At 46.1% G+C, this 22,892-nt stretch overlaps 5 protein-coding genes across 5 annotated transcripts; 1 reads left to right on the top strand and 4 right to left on the bottom strand.

Annotated features, from left to right (window-relative positions):
- Window positions 1–539: 539 nt before the first annotated feature.
- ATNIH1004_002849 (uncharacterized protein) lies at window positions 540–977 on the top strand (the record flags this gene model as incomplete). The annotated part of the gene is made up of 1 exon (XM_033567534.1): window positions 540–977. The coding sequence occupies one exon, from the start codon at window positions 540–542 to the stop codon at window positions 975–977; it is 438 nt and encodes a 145-aa protein (XP_033429529.1).
- A 4,758-nt stretch (window positions 978–5,735) lies between these two features.
- Window positions 5,736–6,143, bottom strand: ATNIH1004_002848 (VOC family protein; the record flags this gene model as incomplete). The annotated part of the gene is made up of 1 exon (XM_033567533.1): window positions 5,736–6,143. The coding sequence occupies one exon, from the start codon at window positions 6,141–6,143 to the stop codon at window positions 5,736–5,738; it is 408 nt and encodes a 135-aa protein (XP_033429528.1).
- Window positions 6,144–7,257: 1,114 nt separating this feature from the next.
- ATNIH1004_002847 (VOC family protein) lies at window positions 7,258–7,748 on the bottom strand (the record flags this gene model as incomplete). The annotated part of the gene is made up of 2 exons (XM_033567532.1): window positions 7,258–7,415; window positions 7,532–7,748. The coding sequence occupies 2 exons, from the start codon at window positions 7,746–7,748 to the stop codon at window positions 7,258–7,260; spliced, it is 375 nt and encodes a 124-aa protein (XP_033429527.1).
- A 3,726-nt stretch (window positions 7,749–11,474) lies between these two features.
- Window positions 11,475–12,299, bottom strand: ATNIH1004_002846 (class I SAM-dependent methyltransferase; the record flags this gene model as incomplete). The annotated part of the gene is made up of 1 exon (XM_033567531.1): window positions 11,475–12,299. The coding sequence occupies one exon, from the start codon at window positions 12,297–12,299 to the stop codon at window positions 11,475–11,477; it is 825 nt and encodes a 274-aa protein (XP_033429526.1).
- Window positions 12,300–16,846: 4,547 nt separating this feature from the next.
- ATNIH1004_002845 (uncharacterized protein) lies at window positions 16,847–21,853 on the bottom strand (the record flags this gene model as incomplete). Its single annotated transcript, XM_033567530.1, has 3 exons — window positions 16,847–21,174; window positions 21,231–21,721; window positions 21,792–21,853. The coding sequence occupies 3 exons, from the start codon at window positions 21,851–21,853 to the stop codon at window positions 16,847–16,849; spliced, it is 4,881 nt and encodes a 1,626-aa protein (XP_033429525.1).
- Between the last annotated feature and the right edge of the window lie 1,039 nt (window positions 21,854–22,892).

The following is a 22,892-nucleotide window of genomic DNA, read 5'->3' as shown; positions in this document are numbered from 1 at the left end:
CATGAGGCACGGTAGCATCAGACTAAAGAGAGAGCGCATTATTTGGGCGGGTAAGAAGGACGAGGTATTAGAGCAAATCGGATATGCTCCGAGGTGCAAAGAAGCAACGAATGAGGCCAGCCAAGTGTTAGATATTCAGCTAGTCCCGAAGAGGAGATAGAGTACGACTGGTAAAGAGGAGCTGGTTGGGCTTTCTTGATTATATTAATTATTATAATGATTATTCTGATGGTTTTTTCTCGATCATGTTCTTTCGCTTGTTGATGGCCTTTTTGACCCCTCCTTAAGCACATGATCCTTGCCAAGTATAGCCATATTATTTGACACTAAGCTTGGCGAGAATTATCTAGGGAGTCAAGTTTTGCGGCAAATCATGCCCGAGGTTCACGTGGGGGAACATAGGTGAAAGAACCCCCTTCTCTCACTTCGTTTCTGGGCACAGTGCTTTCATACCCATCGATACTTATTCTGCTTGTTCCCCCCTCTCGCTCTTTCTGTCCTAAGCATATTTACTGATCAGTGGACAACGAATAAGTGTAATGGCATTGGCTGTTGCCCCGTTTGGTCCTCTCCAACCCATTGGTGATAATATCTATCTCTTCGAGACCCCGGAACCCACTGGCGTGACCGCCACCGCTGGCCCTACACTCATCACTCTCTGTACCTGGCTCGGAGGCGCAACGCCCCAGCACATCCAGAAATACGTCACTGGCTACCGAGCCCTCTACCCCAATTCTGCCATTCTCCTTATCACCACGCGCATCCTGGAGATAAGCGCACTCCCATTCAGTGTCCTACACACGCGTTTGACCCCCGCCCGCGATGCCATTCGTAGAATTGTCACCCAGCCTTCCATAGGGAAAGAAGACAAGGAAAGTAGAGGTTCCGTTCTGCTGCACATTTTCTCGCACGGCGGCTGCAATACCGCCATCCAGCTCGCTATTTCCCTACGCAAGGATCCTATTTATCTCCACTAGAAATTGGGTCCTATCTCCGCGGTACTATCTTTGACTGTTGCCCAGGAGACACCTCTTTCGGGCGTGCATATCAGGCCGCTGTGCACTCATTACCTCATTTCGGCCCCGCGCAAACCATCTGGAGGGTTCTTCTCTACCCCGTCGTGGGCGTCGTCACCGGTCTCCAGCAGATGGGGTGGATGAGTTCTGTTCGAGATCTACGGGCACAACTAAATGACCCTGTCGTGTTTGGGGCAGCAGCTAGACGGCTTTATATGTATTCGACAGCTGACCAAATAGTCGAATGGAAAGACGTAGAATCTCATCAGACAGAGGCCAGAGCCCAATTAGGATGCGCTGTCGAGGGCGTGGCTTTTCCGGATAGCCCACACTGTGCCTTGGTGAGGGATCATGCTGGTCAATATTGGGATGCCATTGAATGGTTTTGGGCAGGAGGGCTACTTTTGTCCCTCTTGTGACAGCTGCTGGAATGATGGGCTCCAAACCGAGTGAGGGGCGTCGGAGTCGACTTTGATTTGGAGTATGATCGATCATGCAGCGATTATGAAATGGAATACTAACGACAATTGAACTATTCAATGTCTACGCAAAGAGTGTAGGCAAAAAAATAAAATAAAAAAGGACCCATATTCTACTTAGGTATAGAGCGAGGTTTGGATGCTACGAATACTGACTGTGCAACTGATCGAGTTGATCAGGGGCGATCTCTACCAGCGTGACCGTACTCATAGCTTTACCCAATTGATCGGCTGATCCGTTCGACATTGCAGAAGATAGGTGCTTCTGGATCTGGTTGTCGAGCACAGCACCCCCAATCGCTACTCTGATCTCCTGTCCCATAGACTGTAAGAATAAGGCTAGTGTTGCGGCCATGCTGACTCTGACTTCCCACGTCGGCACGGAGAACTGAATCGAGAGAGCGACTGATGGGAATAACAAACCGATGCCCAAGCTGAAGACGGCTATCTGGCTTTGCCCTTATATGGAGCTCCTTCTCAAACCTATAGCAATGTGTATAAAGAGAAAGATTGCCAATGCTTTCACTAACTCATGTAACTATTTTGTCAAGGTACTGCCAGGTTTGACGAATCCCGGGCTAGCTATGTACGGTAATGCTACAAACAATTTATTCTTAAACCCAGTCCCCTTTAACAACCTGTATATCAGTGTTCTGCCCATCACGGTGCTCCAACGGCAGTGGAGGCACGCGTGTTGAATTCAAATATGTCTAAGTACTGAATATGTACGGATACGCTGTTTCATATTTTATTCTCAATATAGTCCTGCTATATATAATCTATATTGATTCCTAGTGGTCCTTTAATAAACATTCACCCTTATTTTACTCCTGTGAAGTTTTTTGAATTGTGGTATCTGCCTTACCTATTTATCTACGTTAACAATGCTTACAGTTATCCTTGTCCACTATAGACATGTTACGCTATTTAATTTTTTTTTTTTTTTTTTTTTTAAATTCTTACTCTCTCTGAGAGGTCATCTTCCATACTTTTTTTACTTTCTTGACAAATTTAGTCTTGTTATATAATGTATAGTAAAGTTATATATATTCCCTATAATTTTGTACTTTGCACTGTCTATAGCTTTGGTTTAATATTTTTCTTATTTTGGATATTTTATTTAATACAGTACATGAAATATAACTTCATAACTAACTACTAGATCCGACATTTCTAATTTTTATTCCATGAATAAATTATTCCTTTATCTTATATTCTATATTTTCTTCCTCTATTGTGCTTTTTATTCTTTATTATCTTTACTACTAGAAAAATTATTGTATTAATATTACTATCTTTGGTCCTCGGTTTCGATACTAGATTGTCTGCTGATATAACGGATTATCTCTTAATATACCCAATAGATATCATTAACTGTACGGGCATAGCCTAGAATAAGCGGATAAATTCTCCTCACAGATGGCCAGTTCCGTTAGAGTTCTGCTACATTCCATAATCTATACGGGATATATCCTTATCCAGAATAATATGTTCAAGTATAAATAGTCCCCCATCTCAATTGGAGAATTATCAACACTAACCTCTTAAATGCATTGCATATCATTGTAATATCTGAAGAGAATAACAGGTTCAAGTACAGATACATTCAAGCCACCACCTGTCTCGGTTGAAGAATTATTAACGTCAACATCATAACTGCATTTCAGGTCACTCGGTTATCTGAAGATGGCAAGTATCAGATACATCTTCCTTTGCTGCCTTTGCTTTTTCATTAGGATCTATATCCTTGTCTTGGACTGGATATGTTCATTCTTCACCACCCCCAGATATGGCGAACGCGAAGGGAGCAGGGTTCAAGATGTAATTGAGGAAATTTACAACACTAGAGACAGGGCGTATTAGCGTCTCCACATTGTGTGGCTGCTGGTCTTGATTTTGTTAACTATATGTTGATGGAGGTACGCTGGATTGTGTGTCGGTACACAGAACCAGATTTTAGGACCTGAAACTTATGTCTTCTCATTTTCTATCTTCTTATGGGATTGGTACAAAAAGAATAGTAAGCCACAAACCCCCCAAAAAGTGGTAACGCCAGAAAGATTTTTTTTAAAAAAAAAAACTGTTCGGTTGTTTAAGTAAAAATCAAAGAAAAGCCCGAGGCATTTCGGCTAGAATATCTTCCCTTACAACCTTGTAGAGCCAGTAGGTGAGTTAAAGAAATGATACGATTTACCCGTGGCTGTAGTTGGTAAGGGAAACACCATACCTGGGATACTCCATCTATGGACGAACATTATCGATAGCCGTATTCAGGGCAAATTATAAGCCGGTATAAGTAGCTGGCCTTGAAATAATAATCAAGGGCATTAATTTACGACTTCTCCGTTCAACGCCCTACTTGCCTTGGTAACGCTCTGATGCTCTGTCGTCAACTATGAAATGGGTTTGGAAAAATACGACGCTACTGGGAAGAGGACAGCACGTTCTTTGAAATTTTACCTATCTCGATCGGTATAGCACGACTGTAACTTATTGCAGTGTTATGGAGATATTCGGATTTGGTTAGAAGAACTAGTAGGATTTGCGAATTCTCAGGGCATGACTTATCAAGGAGATGCGGGAATTAGGCGTTTCGGCAAAAATGCTTTGGAGATCAAGTGCCATGGGAATGACCCCTTTTGCCTGACGTTCATTTCTCCGTGTGCTTCCTCCTCATCCAGCCCATATATGAACGTGGTTGAGCTAGATTAATCTAACCTTTCCCCACCATTTTTGTCATGGTTATTGTATCTACATTTTGACCCGTCGGCAACGCAATGCAGAATGCAGACTAGCGCCTTAACTGTCTTGTACGTATCTATTTACAGTATACAAAAATATTCGGGCAAACTTAGTGTCCCACCCTCTTTTCTTTGGCTAATGCTAGTGCGCTTCTGAAATTTCCTAACGCAGAAAGCTTATTCTACTTCCGAAATGCGGTGGCCGGAGACGACCACTACGTATACACGTACTATTTTGCTGATTGCTGCCACTGAATGGCTCTATTCACGATGACTTCAAACTTTTCGCTTCCAGTGAGAAAGGGCGTTCGTGCTTACAGTCAGCAAGCTCAAGTGCCTCAGTGAATGGAATTTTCCCATTTCCGCTATCCATCTTAGAATTTCGACTGACAAATTCACCTACCCCTGTATAATATAATCCTGAATCTGTCTGTTTTGTCGGACCGCAACCAATAGTTGTCATAATTCGTCCCCTCTAAGATGTACCCCGAAAGCGGAGACTATAACCACATAGAGAGACAAGTGAAGAAGAAAGTTCTAAATGGTCGGTCTTTGGTTCTGATGGATTCTCATCTACTGAAATTTGTGTTTTTCGAGCTCTTTCCCTGGCTACGTTGCACGTCGTGCACGGAAGAATGTCTGTTAACTACTCATCTATTTATGTCTCGCTAGTCTCAGCTCATTAAAAGAAAGATGTTTCATGACTCCTCATTCGCTAGTTGAAGTGCTAACCGCCCAGGCCTGTTCATTCATAGGAATCAGTTGATTATGTTGACCAAATCACACATCGCCGTTCAGCATGCACAAAGATATCAGGCTATTAGGAAGGAGGCATGCGACTCAGTGAACACCTGCTGCGTTTACCCGATCCCCAGCGATCCAAACCTAAGATCGTACCCTATTCCGATTAACAACGAAATATAGATGGATTCTAACCGCAATGCCACAAGCTCTTTACCCGTGGTGAGGCGCCGAGCAGTGCGCCAATCAAGAGTCAGTACCCGCGAGGCTGCAATATGGTTGACCATTCTCCTTATTAGTTAATTGTCTTATGCCAGCGATGAACTAACTAAGCTCATTTAACTAATGCGTGGTACTGAACCGTACAGAGAGCACTGACTCGTTCAGGTTCTAATTTTTTTTATTACACCTCTCTCCGATCTTCCATGGTTATCTTTACGTGAATATCCCAGTCACACTACGTGAAAAGATCTAGAAGACAGGTTTCTTGTTTTGCTTCTCGCATTATCGTTCAACAAAATCCAAGCCCGGGAGCTAGGTATTATGAGTTGACTTAATACTATGGAGGATTTGGGATATCTCCCACGCATGAGGTAGAGAGGACTGCGAATGTCTTCATTAAACGAAAATAATCAAGTCAGATGGAAAGAAGTGAATGAAAAAATGGGGCACATTGAGTACATGTTATAGTAAATGTCGCGTAGATACATATTCAGAGACCAGAGAATGAAGGTTGGGAAACGTGATGGGTAACTCCATTAGGAATATTTTCCTAGGCTGCTGGATTGAAGAGCTTTTTTATCGTTAAAACCGATCACATAGCCGTCAGGATCACGGATATAGAACATCCGCTGTCCGGTGTGGTCGGTAGTCAGCGGCTTGACGATTTCAGCATGGGAAGAAACTGTTTCGTATACTGCTTGCACATCATCCACGGAGAGATAGAACATTCCGGCGAAACCGATTGGCTGATCTTTGAGACAAGGAAGCCATTGTTTGAGGTCGCCGTTCTTGTATATCATTGTGCAGAACTCGCCATTGTAAAGAAGCATGTGGATATCATCTCCTGGGCGTGAGGTGCTCGAATCAACGGTGAAGCCAAGCTTCAGATAGAAGTTGATGGTAGCTGCGGTGTCGGAGACACTGATACACGAAATGAATGGCATTGCGGAAGAATAGTATTTCAAAGCAGAGCAGCAAACTGTTGCTACCGTGAGCTAGAAGGTGAAATACGAAATAATTTCGGAGTGTGAATTGTTTTATACCTTGGGCTTAATATGATTAGGTGGAGTGGTATTTGTGTTCTAAATTACAACCGAGTGGAAAGTACTATGAAAGAAACGAAGCAGATTTCGGTAACACTAAATACTAGGAACACTTAGCGCGATCGAACAACGCCACCCAGCCCCGGACGCCCGCGGGAAGCGAGTTAAGAGAGGCACCATCCGTAGAGGAACCAAGACGATATGCGGTCCGTTCCAGACTATTCGGACCAGGTTTACAGAGGCTCCGACGGGTGATTGTGGACGGATATCACTCCGTTGTCGGGGCTAGATAATAGCAACTTGAGCTAAGTTGCCTCAGAAGCGATAACTTTCTTCGGGCATCCGCGGACGCCGAAACACCTGAGTTTATCTTCGCATTAGTTTGGTGTACGGTATCTTACCGTGAACGCCTTCCCACCTAAGCCCCGCCACAACTCCGCTCATCCCAACGAGTATCCGCCAAGAATGTTTAATTTTGAAACCCAGCCGTGGACCCAAACTGGTTGTTGCCAAGTAACTCACAAAAGCACCTCTACCCGCATTCCGGCGGGCTCCCTAGTCCACCTACCAATAGCAAGGCGTCAGTGTAAATAAAATCACCACCAACAGATCTAACTCCACCCCGAGGACGCGACTCTTGGTGCCAAGCTGCTCTTCGTAGTTACATTCGCGCCTTATCAGGGTTCTTATTGAAGGATTGGCGTAGATGCTACCGACCATCCAGCGAGACAATAGACAATCCGTAACCTATGGCCAATTCCATAATAGGCGGGACTCTAGAATGAGGATTCGAGCAGACTGTAGTTATAAGAGAAAGGCCGGTGTACTGCAACACATGAAGTACCTGAGAAGGGTGCCTGATAATAACAATACGTATATTGTAATCTGACTATTTATGCCGCAGAGGATCAAATCTGTAAGAAATAAGAAATAACAATAAAATGTGGAGCTATATTATATGAGCAAATACTGAATAGCTATAGACTATGCTGTGAATAATGGAAGAGTCTACGGATTATTCATACGCAGCCTCTATATTGTTCCCGGCTGGGTCGAGGACAAAAGCGGCGTAGTATGTGGGTGTGTTGTATTCAGGCCGTGGGCCCGGGGGTCCATTGCAAGTACCGCCAGCTTTAACACCTGCAGAATAAAAGGTATCGACAGTGGTGTGATCTGAGATAATCTTTAGCCAACATTCATTGGGTAGACGAGTACTAAGGAAAGAGGATAGAGAAAGGCCAACAGACGGAGTAAGAGAGAAATAAGAGCTAAGAAATGCAAACACTTACTATCGGCTTTGAAAGCGAGGTGTACCTTTTGGTTGGCGGGGACTTCGTGGTCGGCAGTAAGGAAGAATTCTGGACGGTCGACACCCAGGCCAACACAGTTTTCAATGGGGCGCATCATCTCTTTATATCCAAGTGGCTTCAGAGCAGACAGATAAAATGCAAGGGTAGCAGAAAATATCCTAGGCGGGACCCGAATGCCGATATGGTCAAACGCCATATCCAGAGGAAGCGTAATGGATAACGTGAAAGTGTTAAATTGGGAAATCACTTAAAGAGGGACTACAGTGATATATTCACTGCTACTCTGGGTAGGTGTTTTGAAAATGGGGGGGTGTGCAAGCATACGAAGAGTGTGATGAGGGCCATATTCCATTGCATAACGTCGGTCACCGTCTGCCGCCCGCCACCGCCTGCCGCCCGCGCTCGGAACCCACGAACCAGGTAAAAATGAAGCTTTACAACCACGTATAATCCAAATTATATAAAGATCTCTTGATGTAGTAAACTTAAGGTCCTAAATTTGCTATATATTCTTTTAATCATCGCGAAAGCGGTGTGGGAGGCGAATCACCCTTCCTCGACTGTTTGTAGGCAAAGAGGCCTCATCAACCACCCGAGGCACCTGAGCAACGATATCTTCATTATTTTGAGCTGCTGGAGGTGTAGGGATCTTGGTCTTGCCTCTCCTTGCGGTTTTGAAGTCATTTTGAAGCTGTATAGAGGCATCCTTTGCCAGGCGAGCTTCCTCCTTTTGGCGCTTCTTTTCCTCCGCCTGCTGGAGGCGTAATTCTTTATTAAAGGCCCTGATTCTCTTCCTCTCTTCAAGCAACTGTTGTTTAGCTTCCTTTTCCTGCTGCCGACGAAGCTTTGCTTCCTCTTTTGAAGCCTTAGCAAGCTGTATTTCTCTCTCCTTTGCTGCTTGAAGACCTCGGGCCTGCTGGATCTTATTAGGTGAATAAAATACTGCACCACCAGTCTCTGGAGCGGCTGTTCTAAAGCCAATGGTTTTCCACGCTTCCGCTTCCTTTTCTCATTCTGGAGAGCCTGCTCGAGGCCCTGGCAACGCAGTTTTAGCAGGATATTCTCTGTGGAGAGGTGGTGCATCGTTGAACTTAATTTTTTGGACTTTTTATTATGAACATCTGCAACAACCTGCTTTAGAAGCTTCTCAATCCTCCGCCAGTCCTCTGCCTGCAGGATCGAGCGGGAGGACTCACTAGAGCTGGGCCTTTTATCCTCTGCTTTGGTAAAGCGCGCCAGAACGATCTCTGGGTTAAATGGCTATAAACCGACAGATTTCCATGCACTTTCAATATTTTTGGTTGATAATGCCTTATTCCACGCTGGCCAAAACATCCTGAAGAAATCCCGCTTGCTAATATTGCAGAGGCCTTGAGATGCATGCAAAAATGCTTCCAATTCGTTGCTGTACGCCCTAGCAAGCGGCCCAAAGATACTGACATCGAGCGGCTGCAGAGAATGCGTAGAATGCGGAGGATATGTCATTAAAAAAATCCTATTAGCTTCACAGAAGCTTATAAACTTCATTGTAATATGAGATCCGTGGCCATCAAGGAATAAAAGCCTGTAATCCCGCTTTGCCTTGGGCTTCGTCTCCCGGTCAAAAATTTGCTGAAGCCAAGCAAATCCGAGCTCATCGTTGGTCCAACCAGATAAAGAAGAGGCAAAGAAACACTGCTGATCCACTGGATTGAAGTCTTGTAGCCAGGTGTCTTGTATTTTGCCAGAAACTGCCTGATATATCAAACCAGGCGACAGCGAGGTCCTATCAGCGCAGATACATGCAATTGTTGTTATCCACTCCCGATTACCATCTTGCAGGCGTTGTAGAGAGGCGTCTTTCTCATACTTCTGCCTAGAAAAGATCCTTTGGCCTTTAGGAAGGATTCCAATAAGAAATCCTTTCTCATCCATATTATATAATTCTGTGGCTGAACGTTATATTCCTTGATCTTCCGGTCTGCAAATCAAAGTATAAAGCGTATTTAAACGCAGAATCGGCCCGTTTTCGTGCAGCGTCGATTGCACCTGTATAGCGAGAAAGAAGGTCTTTTTGGTGTCTCTTGATAAAGCGGCCTGGCCAGTGTTTTCCTGGCTTAATTCCGGTAATTTCTTTAGTGAAATTCCGCAGCATTTCATGTGTAGGATAAAGGCCTTGGTTTGACAGCTTATTTATATAATTTATAAGCTGGTTGGCCTGGTGGTGGTTAAGTAATTGCTGGTTTTCATACTGGTCCTCCTTTGAGTGCTGAATTCCGCGATGATGCCTTGAAAGTGTTGAACGGCTTACACCAAACTTTTTCGCAATATCTGTATATGTGAACGATTCTCCAGGATGACTGAATTGATTGCTTCTAAAGCCGCTTCGAGAGGAGTCATATTGAATGAGATATGGGGTTTTGAAAAAGGTCAATTAAAATGTCGGTGAGTATAGATACGGGCGTCAGGCGGTGACGGGCGGCAGACGGTGACCCACGTTATATATAGAACTTTAAAGAACGTCGTTGGTGGGGAAAGTGTAAAAGTTCCATACAAGTCTAGATCGGCGCGTTGTCTTACCCTAGATCTAATAAAGTCTAGTCAAGCTAAAAATAAGGTTTATTTGGAAGCAGGTGTGATTCATGCTGATCCAAGGATTCCGCTATTCCATATTCAGACCCCGATGCTAAATAGAATCCTTTTAGTTTCAAATGTTGATCTACCCATTAATTAGCTGACAGAGTTTGCATATCCATATTTTTCCATCTCCACTTCGCTGGTCCGCATAGAGAAGCGTAGAACTATGTGACTTCATGGAGGTTGAGCAACCGCAAAGTCGGCAATATAACGTCAGATGAGCGTGACTGGTCAATGGCTCGACTCCAAATAGAGCTACAAAGGCTTGTCCAGCAAAAGCTAGCGAAAAGCCATCAAAAGTCGATCGAAAAACAGAGCTCTTGTTTTATCCCCACTTCATTTAGTCAAGATAATTCATACACATTAGTACAGATTATACCTATTCCCTTTAATTATTTTTCCATACAGCCCCTTCTTAAAATGTCCCTAACAAATCTAGTCTACCTCACTCAATAACTTCAGCCTGAGATCTCCCTTCTTAATTTCTTTTCAAGATAACATTAAGATGCAACCTGACAGGCCATACATCCCTGCTGGGCTCGTTGGGTCTTACAAGCTACTGTTATAGGAGCTTTTAGCTACGCAGATCAGCGGCAGTCTATCTATTCCGGGCAGAATGACAACGGAAGAAACCGGACAATTGCAAATGCCCACGGCTTTTTCCAAACTTCCCAATTGGCTAATTGGTTCTCCGGCAATCAGCACAGGTTAGCAATGTTGGATGAACATATATCCCCTTGATGCTTCTGGGCATCTGAATAGTGAGTCCGATGTCAATAGTTGATATGTTATCATTCAGATCGCCGCAAGCATCTAACAACTGGAATCTGCGCCGTAGATACGGGTCTCTATCAATAGTATTGTATTATTTTGTCCTATTTGAGACCACTGTTAAATTCTGCCCCAGTACTTCCACTTTCTTGTAAGATCGACTTCCTTTTCCGGCTGGTGGCCACTCTCCAGACAATCCCGCTCAATACCTGTCCATAGATATCAAGATCTTTAGCGCCTTCTTCCACAGGTGACAGTTGACTCCTGGGTTGTGTCATCGTTAAGTTCAACTACCCGATGATATTCAGTTGTCAGGTGATAACTACAGTTGGTTTGAGCAGCTTGGAGTCTATAGTTCCTTGAAAACGAACTCCAAATGGCATATGGGTATCTCCATATTTTGGGCGGGGGTTGGGGGGGAATGCTACTCAATCTTCCCTGCTTTCCATACTTCCTCCAGAGGCCTGCCGGACGCCCAGGAAGACCTTGCTTTCAGGTAACAGAAGGAGCTGACTGACGGTGAACGAAGAACTGCCTAAACGTGGCAGATGATTTGTCCGTGGAGTAGACCTAACCATGCGTTATCGTTGTTGGCCCAGTCTCGCCAGGCCTGCGCGAGGTCGGTCAAGTCCTGAGCCGTACAAAACTTATTCTCCAGCACGATTCTCGAGAAAGTTGAGTCTTGAGTGCGCTCGGCCATGCTTGTGCCCCAAATAGCCCTCTCCTCGGGCGTTTGGAAGCACCAAGAACCAGTCGTACACCTGACTTGGTTGTGCCCAAATCCTGCCTCGTTTGCCCAAGTATGCAGAAAGCTTCCTGGGTGCGGGTTTGCACCCCTGGCTCGTGCCACACGGTTTTGAAGGTCCCACCATTTTTGGATCCCATCTATATGAGGGTACCAAGTTATGGAGGCTGTTTCGGACACCGCAACTAGGCCCCCTGGTTTAGCCACACGGCGCATCTCACGCAACGCTCGGATAGGGTCTGCGACGTGTTGGAGAACTTGATGTGCGTGGACGACGTCAAAAGATGCGTCTGCGAATGGCAATGAGTGGACATCGCCCAGGCAGAATTCTAAATTCGATAAGCCTAAGTCTTGAGCTAGTTTGCGGCCGTAAATAAGAGGATGAGAGACGCAGTCTAGTCCGACAACGCGACCTTGTGGGACAAGTTGGGCAAATCCCGTTGTAATAGTGCCTGGGCCACATCCGACATCTAGGATTATCGTGTCAGGTTTCAGGTGAGGTAAAACGTATGATGCAGAGTTGGACGGCGTGCGCCATTGATGGTTACGGAGCACTGATGCTGAATGGTCGAAAACATAAGCGGACAAGTTCGGCGAGGTTGGTTGTTCCTCCATTCTCGTTTCCCTGTATTAACGACCTTCCCCTGTTGTGCTTCTTTATTGCATGGAACTCTAAGAGAGGAGTAAGCTCGAGACCAGATCAAGCCCGACAGTGACTGTTAAGACCTGAGAGGGCCAATGGGGAAGTGGTTGGATGAATCGAACGGCTGAAGTGGGAGTAATTATGAGATATTTTTGGGATAGTGCATTATTCTGGTCCCTTTGCGATATGTATAGCATTTGGTCTTGGTGTTGCACTGACCAGGGGAGGCGCTGTGTTAGTGCACTCCCTATAGCATCGCCAAGACGGTTTTGTTTTCAGCACCGCCTCCAGCCCAGATTTAAGATCTCAGTTCCATGAATCCACATAGCTCCGTTTGCTGAAATAGTGGAGTATGCGAAACCTACTAGTGGCTTTAACACGTCAGGACCCATCAGAATGCCCTCCGACCCATCCTAAAAAGACATGTCGTGTTAGGTGGATCAAGTTGCCAGTAATTACTAGGTAATCTCGTTAAACGGGGCAACCCATACTCAAAATGCTACTCGATCTTTCTTCGCATGTTTACCTACGCAACCCTGAGCCAACAAACCCGAAGCATCTATTCGCAGAATAAATTCGATTCACGTGACCAAATCGCTCTTGGTCCAAAGCCTTTGGAGAACTTCCTTTGCTGCCATTTGCTTTAATCCTGGATGTATAAGTCTGCTTACATACCGGAATCCCTTAATGTTACGCAGGCTGGGAAGGGGGTTATTACCGGAACTCTGTGGCCTGGCCTGGCCTGTGCCCCGCGGCTACGCAGAAGCTAATGCCTCCCGTTCGGAAGCGAGTAGGATCTTGGGAGATCTGTTCTAAATGGTCCCAGCTACATCTTTTACGTAGTGGCGCTCGCTAGCTCCTACTTATATACTGCGCAGGTTTTCCTTTAACTAGTTTCTCGTCATCAGCAGACGCAGTGCTGCGATATGTCCTCGAGTAAGATCGATGACACGGATCAAACGCATGCATAGCTATACCATCATTACGGATATATTATTTGATAGTCATGGAATACACAGACCGAAGGCTCCTAAAAGAAAGATTTTCAATCTCATTTACAGGCTGTCAATACTGTTATTCATACCTGGAATAAGCTAGGTTTGCAAGTAATAATATTAAAGGCCAAGCTCTCTGTGACGTCTGGACGGGCCAGCTGTTTTATAATATGCTGTAGAATGGAGAGCTACGAAATAAAATCAAGAGTAAGAAGACCGAACTTAAGGCTAAACTGCAGGGAGTTATAAAGAGATGTGAACTTGAGCGCTATGTAGATCAAAAGCGAATGTTCCTTTATTTAGCGTTAGTTAATTATTATTATCCTCTATATACCTTCCAAGTAGAATGATGCAGTGGATGTGGGTAAAAATATAGGGCAGTAACAATCAAAAAAATTACCTCCACTATTTCGATACACATCTATACAAGATCCGAGGAATGATATGCGAAGTTTGTATTAGAAACATCATGGTACAATTCAGAAGCTGAGCATTGCTGATGAGGTTCCTTCTCGAGCCCCATTACGCGGCTGTTCCCAAGCGAGCTCTGATCATATACCAAGAATAGGGCTGAACGGGTGAGGAAGAAGCTATACAGGCGTCACTCACAAGGTAGGCGAAGAAAAAACATCTGCAGAGAACAATCGTAGCCGAGAGAGTCGGAGTAATATGATAACCCTGGAATACTTCTACTCTATAGAGAATCAAGAACTAGAGGACAGCGAGAGACTTGCCCTAATGTTCCACTCCGGGAATTTGCATAGACACTATGCATTGCTGAAATCAATTCGGAATGATGAAGAGGCAGGAACTGCTACTTTTAAGGGGGGAGTGGATTTACATTGACTGATTACATGGTTTCTATTTCCAGGCGACAAGGCGACTTGGTGGCAGGTGTCAAGGGCTGAACCCATAGAACCTATGAGATAGGTTATGTACAAGAAGGAATCGTTGAAGAAGGGAAGAAAGGAAAAAAGGAAAAATGAAAATAGGAAAAAAAGAGAGAGAGAGAGAGAGAAAGAAAGAGAAAAAAAAAAAAAGAAAGAGAGAAAAAAAAAAGGGGGAAAAGGGAAAAAGAGAGAAAAAAGAAAGGTCGTGCCCGGGTTCGAACCGGGGTTATTGGAAATTGTTGAACATCAAACTGGGTGTTTATTAGTATGACTGTACTCGATGGAAATGGGCTAGTGTTCCTTACATCCAAAGTGATAACCACTACACTACACAACCAGGTGTTATGCAACGGGTCCTTGCTAAGGATTATGTATGAATATTTTTTTCAGAACCAGGGTAGTTCCCTCAACGTGATGACCGTGCTGCGGAATCGAGTCCCAGGGGGCTTACTGAGGGATTCCTTCCTCCTACCTTTCCTGTGTATATATATTATAGAGCCACTGCAATATGCAGAAATTTTGCCTCCCACAAGGGAGCGCGATGGGGCCCTCTCTGACACTACTGCCTAACGCGTCTACGTTTAAGACTCCAGCCACAGGTGACCCGTTGCGGCCAAACCATATACACTGTCCGCTAGAGGTCATCAATAAAGGGGCATTATGTATCCAAGACGTGCGGGGCCTATCAACGGAAACGTTCTCCCGGGAAGGAATTCGTGTATGAGGACTGCTGAAGCTAGACCATGCTGCGGAAGGCGACAATACACCGGTTCTGAACCGTGTTCTTTTGGACATTTATTCTCTGTTGTGCCTTTACCGGCCTGTAGCCATGAGTAGTAGCCGTGATGATGAAAATTTCCTCGAGATTCATTATGTTTGGATTCATCCCTGGCAATCTTGACCTACCAGGATTACTTCGAACTCAATGTAGCTGACTTGGATCTTCTCAATTACAAATTCTTACTGGAACCTCTCCCATGTTTTGTGCAAAATTGGTGCAAAATTGACATATGGGCTGCGCTCGGCGGCCGTGGGTATCACGACATCCAGTACATGGGGATGTTCGATAATATAATAAATTTGCCAACTTCCCTACCAAGCAAATAACTACTGACGCCAAGACCATTGCCGTTCTCAGTACAGGACACAGTTCGGTCAGACCCGGCAGAAAAAGCTGCCAGGCCCATTAGCGCGTCTTCCGTCACATGACCCAGAACATCAGCCAGGCCCTTTGATACCGCTAGAATTGTCCTGAGAATTGCCCATGAAATCAATATTTCTTATGTAGGGCTTTATATTCAATTTAACTAGGCCAGTTGCTATTTATCAGAGGCTTGATGTGACGATTTGGTTGTCTCTGCGCTAGTAGAGATAAAACCACTTCAAAATATAAGGTACAAGACGGCTGATCGAAGATCATTCGCATCTAGCACCCTGTATAGTAGCGAAGACCTTAGTCTGAGCACCATACTGAGTTTAACCCGTGACATATAATTATGCAAGAATATTTTTCCTTCCTTTATTTTAATGGGTTTTGTCAGGGGTGTCAGGAGTCGGAGCTGCCACGTGACAGCCCTCACCGCCTGTAGATGTCAAAGGCTAAACACGTGGAACCTATAATAGGCTATGTACAGAAAAATCGTTGGAAAGAAAGAGGAAAGGGGAGAAAAGCCACGTGTTGCGGGTCATCGAGCGCCTGTGTAGCGAACAGGGCCGTAGGGACAACGGGAAAATTGGCCTGAGGGTTAAATGGGCTCTATCTAAATACCTTAACAGTTTTAGTGGTTTACCAAGACCTAGCTAATTCTTGCAAGTGTACACAGTAGTACTGCCGTGCGAGCACAGTTTTAAGGGAAAAAGTATTATAAATTAAGGCTTGATCAGGTAAGCTATAGAGGTTAGAGCTTTATATGTGCAAAATAAATTCTATATCGAGTTTAATTAATATCTAATTAATATAATATCCATACTATATATATATATATAAACCACAGGTTTGCAGAAGAGAATAATATCAATCAACCTTCCTCTGAATTACAACCGATATTTCTGGGGTCCTCGGCTGTCGAAAGGAGAGAATGTAGAGGATGCGCAAGTGAACATAGGACAACAGATGAAATCCGCATAAGTGGAGCGATCTCTGTTGCCAGAAGATCCGCTGTTTAGAGGCCTTGGTGACCACCTCGCTTGGGTCAGGGGACCCATAACTAGCCATAGTTAGTCGTCAGTTTGCCTTTTCAATCAAGAGTCAAGGCAGATTTCCCCTTTAGTCCTCTGAAATCCTTCCCACCCCGAGCGATCCTGATCAGGCCGCAGAATCGCGAACACTGAGGGAACGTATATGGGTCCCCCGGGACGAAAGGACATCTGCAAGCCCATGAACCGCACTTTGTGATACACCGTACCAATTCACTGAATCAGATATAGTACTTAAATGTCTATCTATAGCAGCACACCATCAAGCTTTACATCACTGGCAGTACATACTAAGAAAAGCGTAGAGCATGGCGAGTCCAGAGCAGCACATGCGATGAACTGAAAGAAGGATTAGAAATATACTCTTTAAACAGGTCAAAGGTCTGCTAGAATCACAGACAGGATAACAACAGCAAGAGTGATATGTACAGGAATTGATCATTTATAGAATCGGGCCGATGGGTTCAGATACGCTTCCGTCTCCTGCAAGGATAAAAATGGTGGCGCCGTTTTGGGTCTGAACAGAGAGTTGGAATTCATCCCCTCATAGAAATACTCATCTGCCATTTTCTGTCGGGTCATGCGGCGCGCCAGGTACGCTTCATACTCATCCTTCCCTAAGGTCGCAAAAAGGTAACGAGGATGCACGCAGACGGCCTGCGCACCTTTCTGCCCAAAGCCAAAGGAGGTTACTGAAACAGCTTTGAGGTTGTGGACGTGCACCGGATGATTAAGGTAGGCAATGAGGTCGAATTCTCTGAAAGATGGGTCGATATTGTCTGCATTGCGGTTACCCGGGACCAGCTCTGAATCCAACATCTGGAGTGCACCGTTCAACATCCATGCACCGGCGGCACCTTTTGAATGGCCGGTAAGATATTTCTGAAAGACACTGAGGATCAATTTTCCCCTCCGCCGGCCAAGAGAATTTAGTTGCTGCTGAATCACGCTGGACTCGTTTTTGTCATTCAACCCGGTCGACGTGCCATGAAAGGAGGCGACATCCAAGTCGTCAACGGTCAAGCCCCAAGTGGCTAACGCGCCAGCTAGCGGGGCGATATAAGGGTCATTTCGCCAAAAGCTATTGCCGAGAGAGTAGCGGGCATCTCTCTCCTCCCGAAGGAAATCTGCCAGGATCTGCTCGCGACGTTCTCGAACATATGCGTCCACGTCCACGGTCGAGTCCTGGGCTATCATGGTGGTCACCTCAAACTCGAGATCTTGCAATGATATATCTCGGGCCTCCGCAATCTGCCTACACCGGAACTCTAGCCTCTTCTTGCGATTGCCAATGTTCAAAAGAGGAGACACCACACTGGGTGCAATGTGTCGGGCATTAGTCAAGACCCCCTTCCCTGGGGCGGGCACGGATCGAGCGGCCTTGTCACTGGAGGTTTTCACAAATGCGACAATACCGCGAATGGGTAAGCCCATTTGCAAAGCTAACTCCGCAGTAGTCAGGACCTGGAGGCCGCAGCCCTGGGATTCCACAAATCCATTCCGAGTGCTGGTGGCAGGTCGTGACATTTCACTGGGGGCCCGACCTCGCGCAATCTCATCGTGGGTGTTACTGGTGGCCTTCATGTTGGCAAACTCGTATGACATCTCTTCCGTGAAATCATCACTGCCTCCGACCAAGCAGAACTTGGCCTTTCCTGTCACGATTGTATCATATCCTAATTCTAGAGACTCAATGGCCGTTGCACAAGCCCCAACCGGCGTACGAAGGGGCCCACTGGCAGATAACAGGAGCATGTTGACCCAAGCACCGATCGTGTTGACAAAGGTTTCCTGAATGATGTCGTTCTGCACTTCCAGGCTCATATGACGGCCGGTAAACATCTTTGATAGGGAACCCGCCCCTCCGAAACCCGAGCCGACGCATGTGCTGACCTCTGAGATATGGATATACTGATAGAGCTCATATGGATCGGTGATCCCAGAGGATAGAAGAGCCTCTACTGTGCACACCAGAGTAAATAATGTGGCCCGGTCAACCTGCCTTATGATTTCCTCTGGGATTCCGTACGTCCGAGGGTCCCATCCTGTCGGGATCTGTCCTGCGACGGTTCGATTGAATTGCATCGCGCGGGGAATGAATAATCTTGCTCCTTTGCGTAGCTGTACACGGTAGAGGTCTGATGTTGAAGATCTGAGGACACTAGAATACTCCCCATGCTCTAGTTTCATCTGTTCAGCCAGCGACTCTGGCACGTCAACTGGCTCGAAGTCTTCCTGGAGGATGATCTCATGCAGAAACTGCTTTTTATTCGGATCATATCCGTTGCAGAGCTCTGGTTCAATGAAACGAATCCCGGAATGGTCTAAGATCCTCTCTTCATAGATTTGTTTCACTTCGACGTCTGACACTGGCTGCTTGGTCTTGACGTCTACCCAGCCTGAATACGGCCGGCCATCCACGGTTCCAGAGAAGTGACGAATGAATCCCATCAGCCAGGCCATTTCAATGGCACCTTCCAGGGAAAACTCGCCGTATGCTTCCATTTCCCATCGAGTACGGGAGTTCCCATGAGGGCCCAGCTCGGAATATCCAGTCACGACAACAGTGCGTTGAAGATCAACCATGCCATGCAGATCAGGACCTAGGGGCCTGATATCTTTGTCATACTCAAGAGTCTTGGGGAACTCCAAGCGAACATGAGCCCTTTGTTCTCCCTCTCGCTCCCGCTGCGCTCCTTGTGAAGTTGAATCAGAGTTAGCAAAACACTGCTGCTCGAGCGCAGACTCGGTGAACAACGCAGATTGGATTTCGCTTTGCTCCTTGAGCTCCTGCCGCAGACTCTGGAGCTTCTCAGGAAGCCCATGCACGTGTGCCATTCGCCCAGTAAAGTCGGCATAGATGGGTCCCTCCTGACAGATCTCGTTGATGGTCTGAACGCACAGACAAGTGAGAGCGTATGCCATCTCCTCTTGCGAAAAGGTGCGCATGCCGGCAGATTCAATACCTTCCGCGACCAGGTCGTTTTGATTCATCAAGCCCGTCCCTCGAGTCCAGCCAATGACTGCACCGCAGATGCTCAAGAAATCCTGCCAGTCCTCGGAATGCCAGCGGTTGAACAAGGTCTCCAGGGCCAGTTTTGATTCACTGTACAAACCATCGCCGCCTAATGTTCCGTGATTCGGTGATAAGGGCAGTATTACCTGTGTCGGATGAGAGCGATATTTGTATTTTTCTTTGCAGGTCTTCACGGTGCCCAGCAGTCGCAACACATTGGTTAGCATGATCCGGTGCGCGAGCTCCGATTTGGAATCGATCGAGTCCAGTCTCCGACCCGCCTCGCTGATGGCAGCAAAGGGGACCAGATAATCCAGATCCCATCCGAGGCCATTCTCGGCATACACATACTCCACAAGTGAGGTCACGTCCTGGATGCTCGCTTGATTGAATGGGACTACAATCAATTGCGAGCCTCGGGCTCCATGTTCCATGTAGATGGCTTGATATTTCTGAGCTACCTCTGGGGAGAGGGAGGATGTTGTGGTTAACACTTTCGCGCCTCCTTGGAGGAAATGACGAATCATGGCTGCACCAATCGACCCAATTCCGGCCCCCGTAATCAACACAGTTTGGCCGCTGAATGTCTCCCCCTGTTTTTCGACGTGATCCAAAGCGTCATAAAGATGACCTGTCAGCTTTCGGCTATACTCATATCCATGGGTATGCCTTTCCTTTAAGTGAAGATAAGGTTCTGCTGTCTGGGAAGTCGGCATGGCTAGGTCGGTGAAGCGAAGGGATGCGCTGCGCTCCTTCTCATGATACTGCAAGTTGCCTTCGGCATCAAGTCTCGTACAGGGTGCCCGCTGTCTTGGGGCTCCCTTGAAAACAGGACCAGATTGCAAAGTTTGCCTGCACTTTTCTTCCAGCTTGGAGAAAATGGAGCAGAGCATAGGATGGTCTTGCAATTGGGTCATCATCTCATTCAGAACGGGGAGGACCGTCTCTTCCGCCGCGTTGGCGATCGAATAGCACACCTGCGAAACCGCATTCTGATCCAGAATGAACTCCTCTCCGCGTTGTGCAGCGGATACAACACTGAACAGCTCGAGAAGTCTCTGACGGGCCCAGTTCCATGCCGAGTCATACAGTCTGACTTTTCGTACATCGAACCGCGGACGAATACCGTTCGCATAGTCCTGGCCATGCTCTGCGGTCCAAATGTCGAGTTCAGCTTGTAATCCTTTTTCCACATTTTCACGAAGGATCTCCAATGCCTGCCGATGTGTCTCAAGATCCAATCCGACATGAGATGCGTATACATCAAGCAGCTGCTTGGACAATGCTTTCTGAGACTCCATCAGTGCCCTAACCGCTTCGGGGTCGACGTGAATACCAGCATCTGGATTCTGGTCCGTTGTAGGATCGGAAGGGCCCAGAGTGATTCCTTCGTTGAACGCATATAGTTCGACGGCACGGTTGATGAAAGCTTTTGCTTCTAATTCCGTAGCGATTCGTGCAACGGGCTGCAGGGTGACGGCGAGCAGCAAGCAGGAGTCTTGCCTCCCTTGTTTTAACCCCCATTGCGTACGAAGTTGGTCTCTTGCCAGGGTGATTGTGAAGCTACTTGGCATTTTTGAGGTGAACATCAAATTGATCATAGCCTTGGAAACCTTGCCTAGATTTCCTTTATGATTGGATTGCATCGCCCTCCATATCTCACTCAGAGGCACATCCTCTGCCCGATCTGGTAAGGAACTAAATTCGCTGTGAAGATCACCAACAATCTCATTCTCCAAGGTGGACCGACCTGTAACATTAGCCAATTGTGCGACACGTTTGGGGATTCCTCTGCTATCCACATACCTCCAGCTAATGTCTTGATAGATTTGGTACTGTCAATGTCCATGGGGACTGTCTTCAACGCTCTGGAGACAATTGCAGTCACAATATCCTGCGTTCTGACCCCCTCATCATCGATTTCCACCTGTACAGGCACTCTCGCTGCAGTGGTGGATACTGGTACAGTCTTCGCAGCTTTCGCTGTTATCGGTGGTTCTGCCGCACACTCACCTGGTTTCTGAGCCACTAATCCATTGTCATTGGTATTATTTTCGGCCTCAGGAATATCTGGAACATGCTCGTAGTAGATTTCCTTCGTATCCGTTTCTGAATTCAGAAGCCGCCGTGGGGAAGCCCTGGTACATTCCTGAGTTTCATACACGCTGTTTATGGTTCGTTTGAACATGCCCACAAGAGTGCTGTTCGGGCCGACTTCGATGATCTTTTCGCAGTCCTTGTGCGAGAGAATCACGTCTTGGGTTTCAATCCATCGCACCGGTGACGCGAATTGGTATCTAGATAGTTCTCACGTTCGTTGATCAATTGCTCCCTTCCAACGACGTCTTGAATACGGATTTTACTTACGCCATTAGTTCAATGAGCAACGTGCGAGCCAGCTTTCGCTGGATCCTGACGTCCACTGCCATGGCAAAAATTCTTCGACCCGAAAGCTTGCACGGTCAACAAGAGGGGAATGGTTGGATGATGATAAGACGCAGATCTTATGCGTAGGAAGAAACAATGTGAGGGAAAAAACCAAAAAAACCAAAAAAAAAATGAAAAAAAAAAGGAATGGAAAAGAGCTCCCAAGTTCATCCTACTAGTTCTACCTTTCTGGTTAACACAGCGAATACGATGTTAGAAACACTGGTCTTATTCCTTTACTTCTCACGGCTACTTCCTGCTGGCCCCATCCTTACGCCTGTGTCATTTTAATGGGCATCTAATGGGTTACCAATCCCAATGGCAGCTACTTTGTACCGCTTAGCGGCGAGTTCACTGAGTTCTCAAGACCAAGCGTAAGCAGTTATCCTCCGGCTCGGATTTCAGCCCGTCCTAGGGACGCAGCTCCACGGTTAGACATAGCTCGAGGAAATCGGCGCTCAACTTGCCTCCGCTGTCCAAAGGTGGTAAGGCCCTTGGCAAGAGAGCTCAGAGGTAATCAGAAATCCGAGGCATTTAAATTCTATTTTAAAAGGAGTGAGAAATTGGCGTAAGGTGGTGTTTCTTTTGGAGAGACATGTTGAGATATGTTTAGCCTAAGCTAGTATTACTCTGCTGGGACTGGGGTGAGGTAGTTGTATGTATGTATGTATGTATGTATGTATGTATGTATGTATGTATGTAATGGAGTGCGTACGTATGTATATTTCCTTGTTTCAGTTGTCGATGTATTAAATACATACCAGGATCTGGTACAGCAAAGAGCTACTGGTTCATGTTACATCGTCACTTGTAAGCTCATCCTTCTGCTGTCCACTGCATTTGTTTCATTTGTTCAAGAGTGGGAAACGGGTCAAAGTCTGGTGAGTCATCTGGCCCGGTATCAATTGGCATTTCCATTAGTCCGGACAACAAGTACAGGCCCCTTTTGTTTAACTTCATTATAGATTAGATCCCCACTAGAAGTGCTACAATGCCAAGCAGTGGGAGCCAAATGTTTCCGTGCGCCATCCGGACGTCGAC

The sequence above is a fragment of the Aspergillus tanneri genome, assembly GCF_003426965.1.
Source record: "Aspergillus tanneri strain NIH1004 chromosome Unknown AapTan_1_pilon_pilon_pilon, whole genome shotgun sequence".
Taxonomy (NCBI): Eukaryota; Fungi; Ascomycota; class Eurotiomycetes; order Eurotiales; family Aspergillaceae; genus Aspergillus; species Aspergillus tanneri.
Note: the sequence above shows the minus strand (reverse complement) of the source record. Positions and strands in the feature narration are given on the sequence as shown.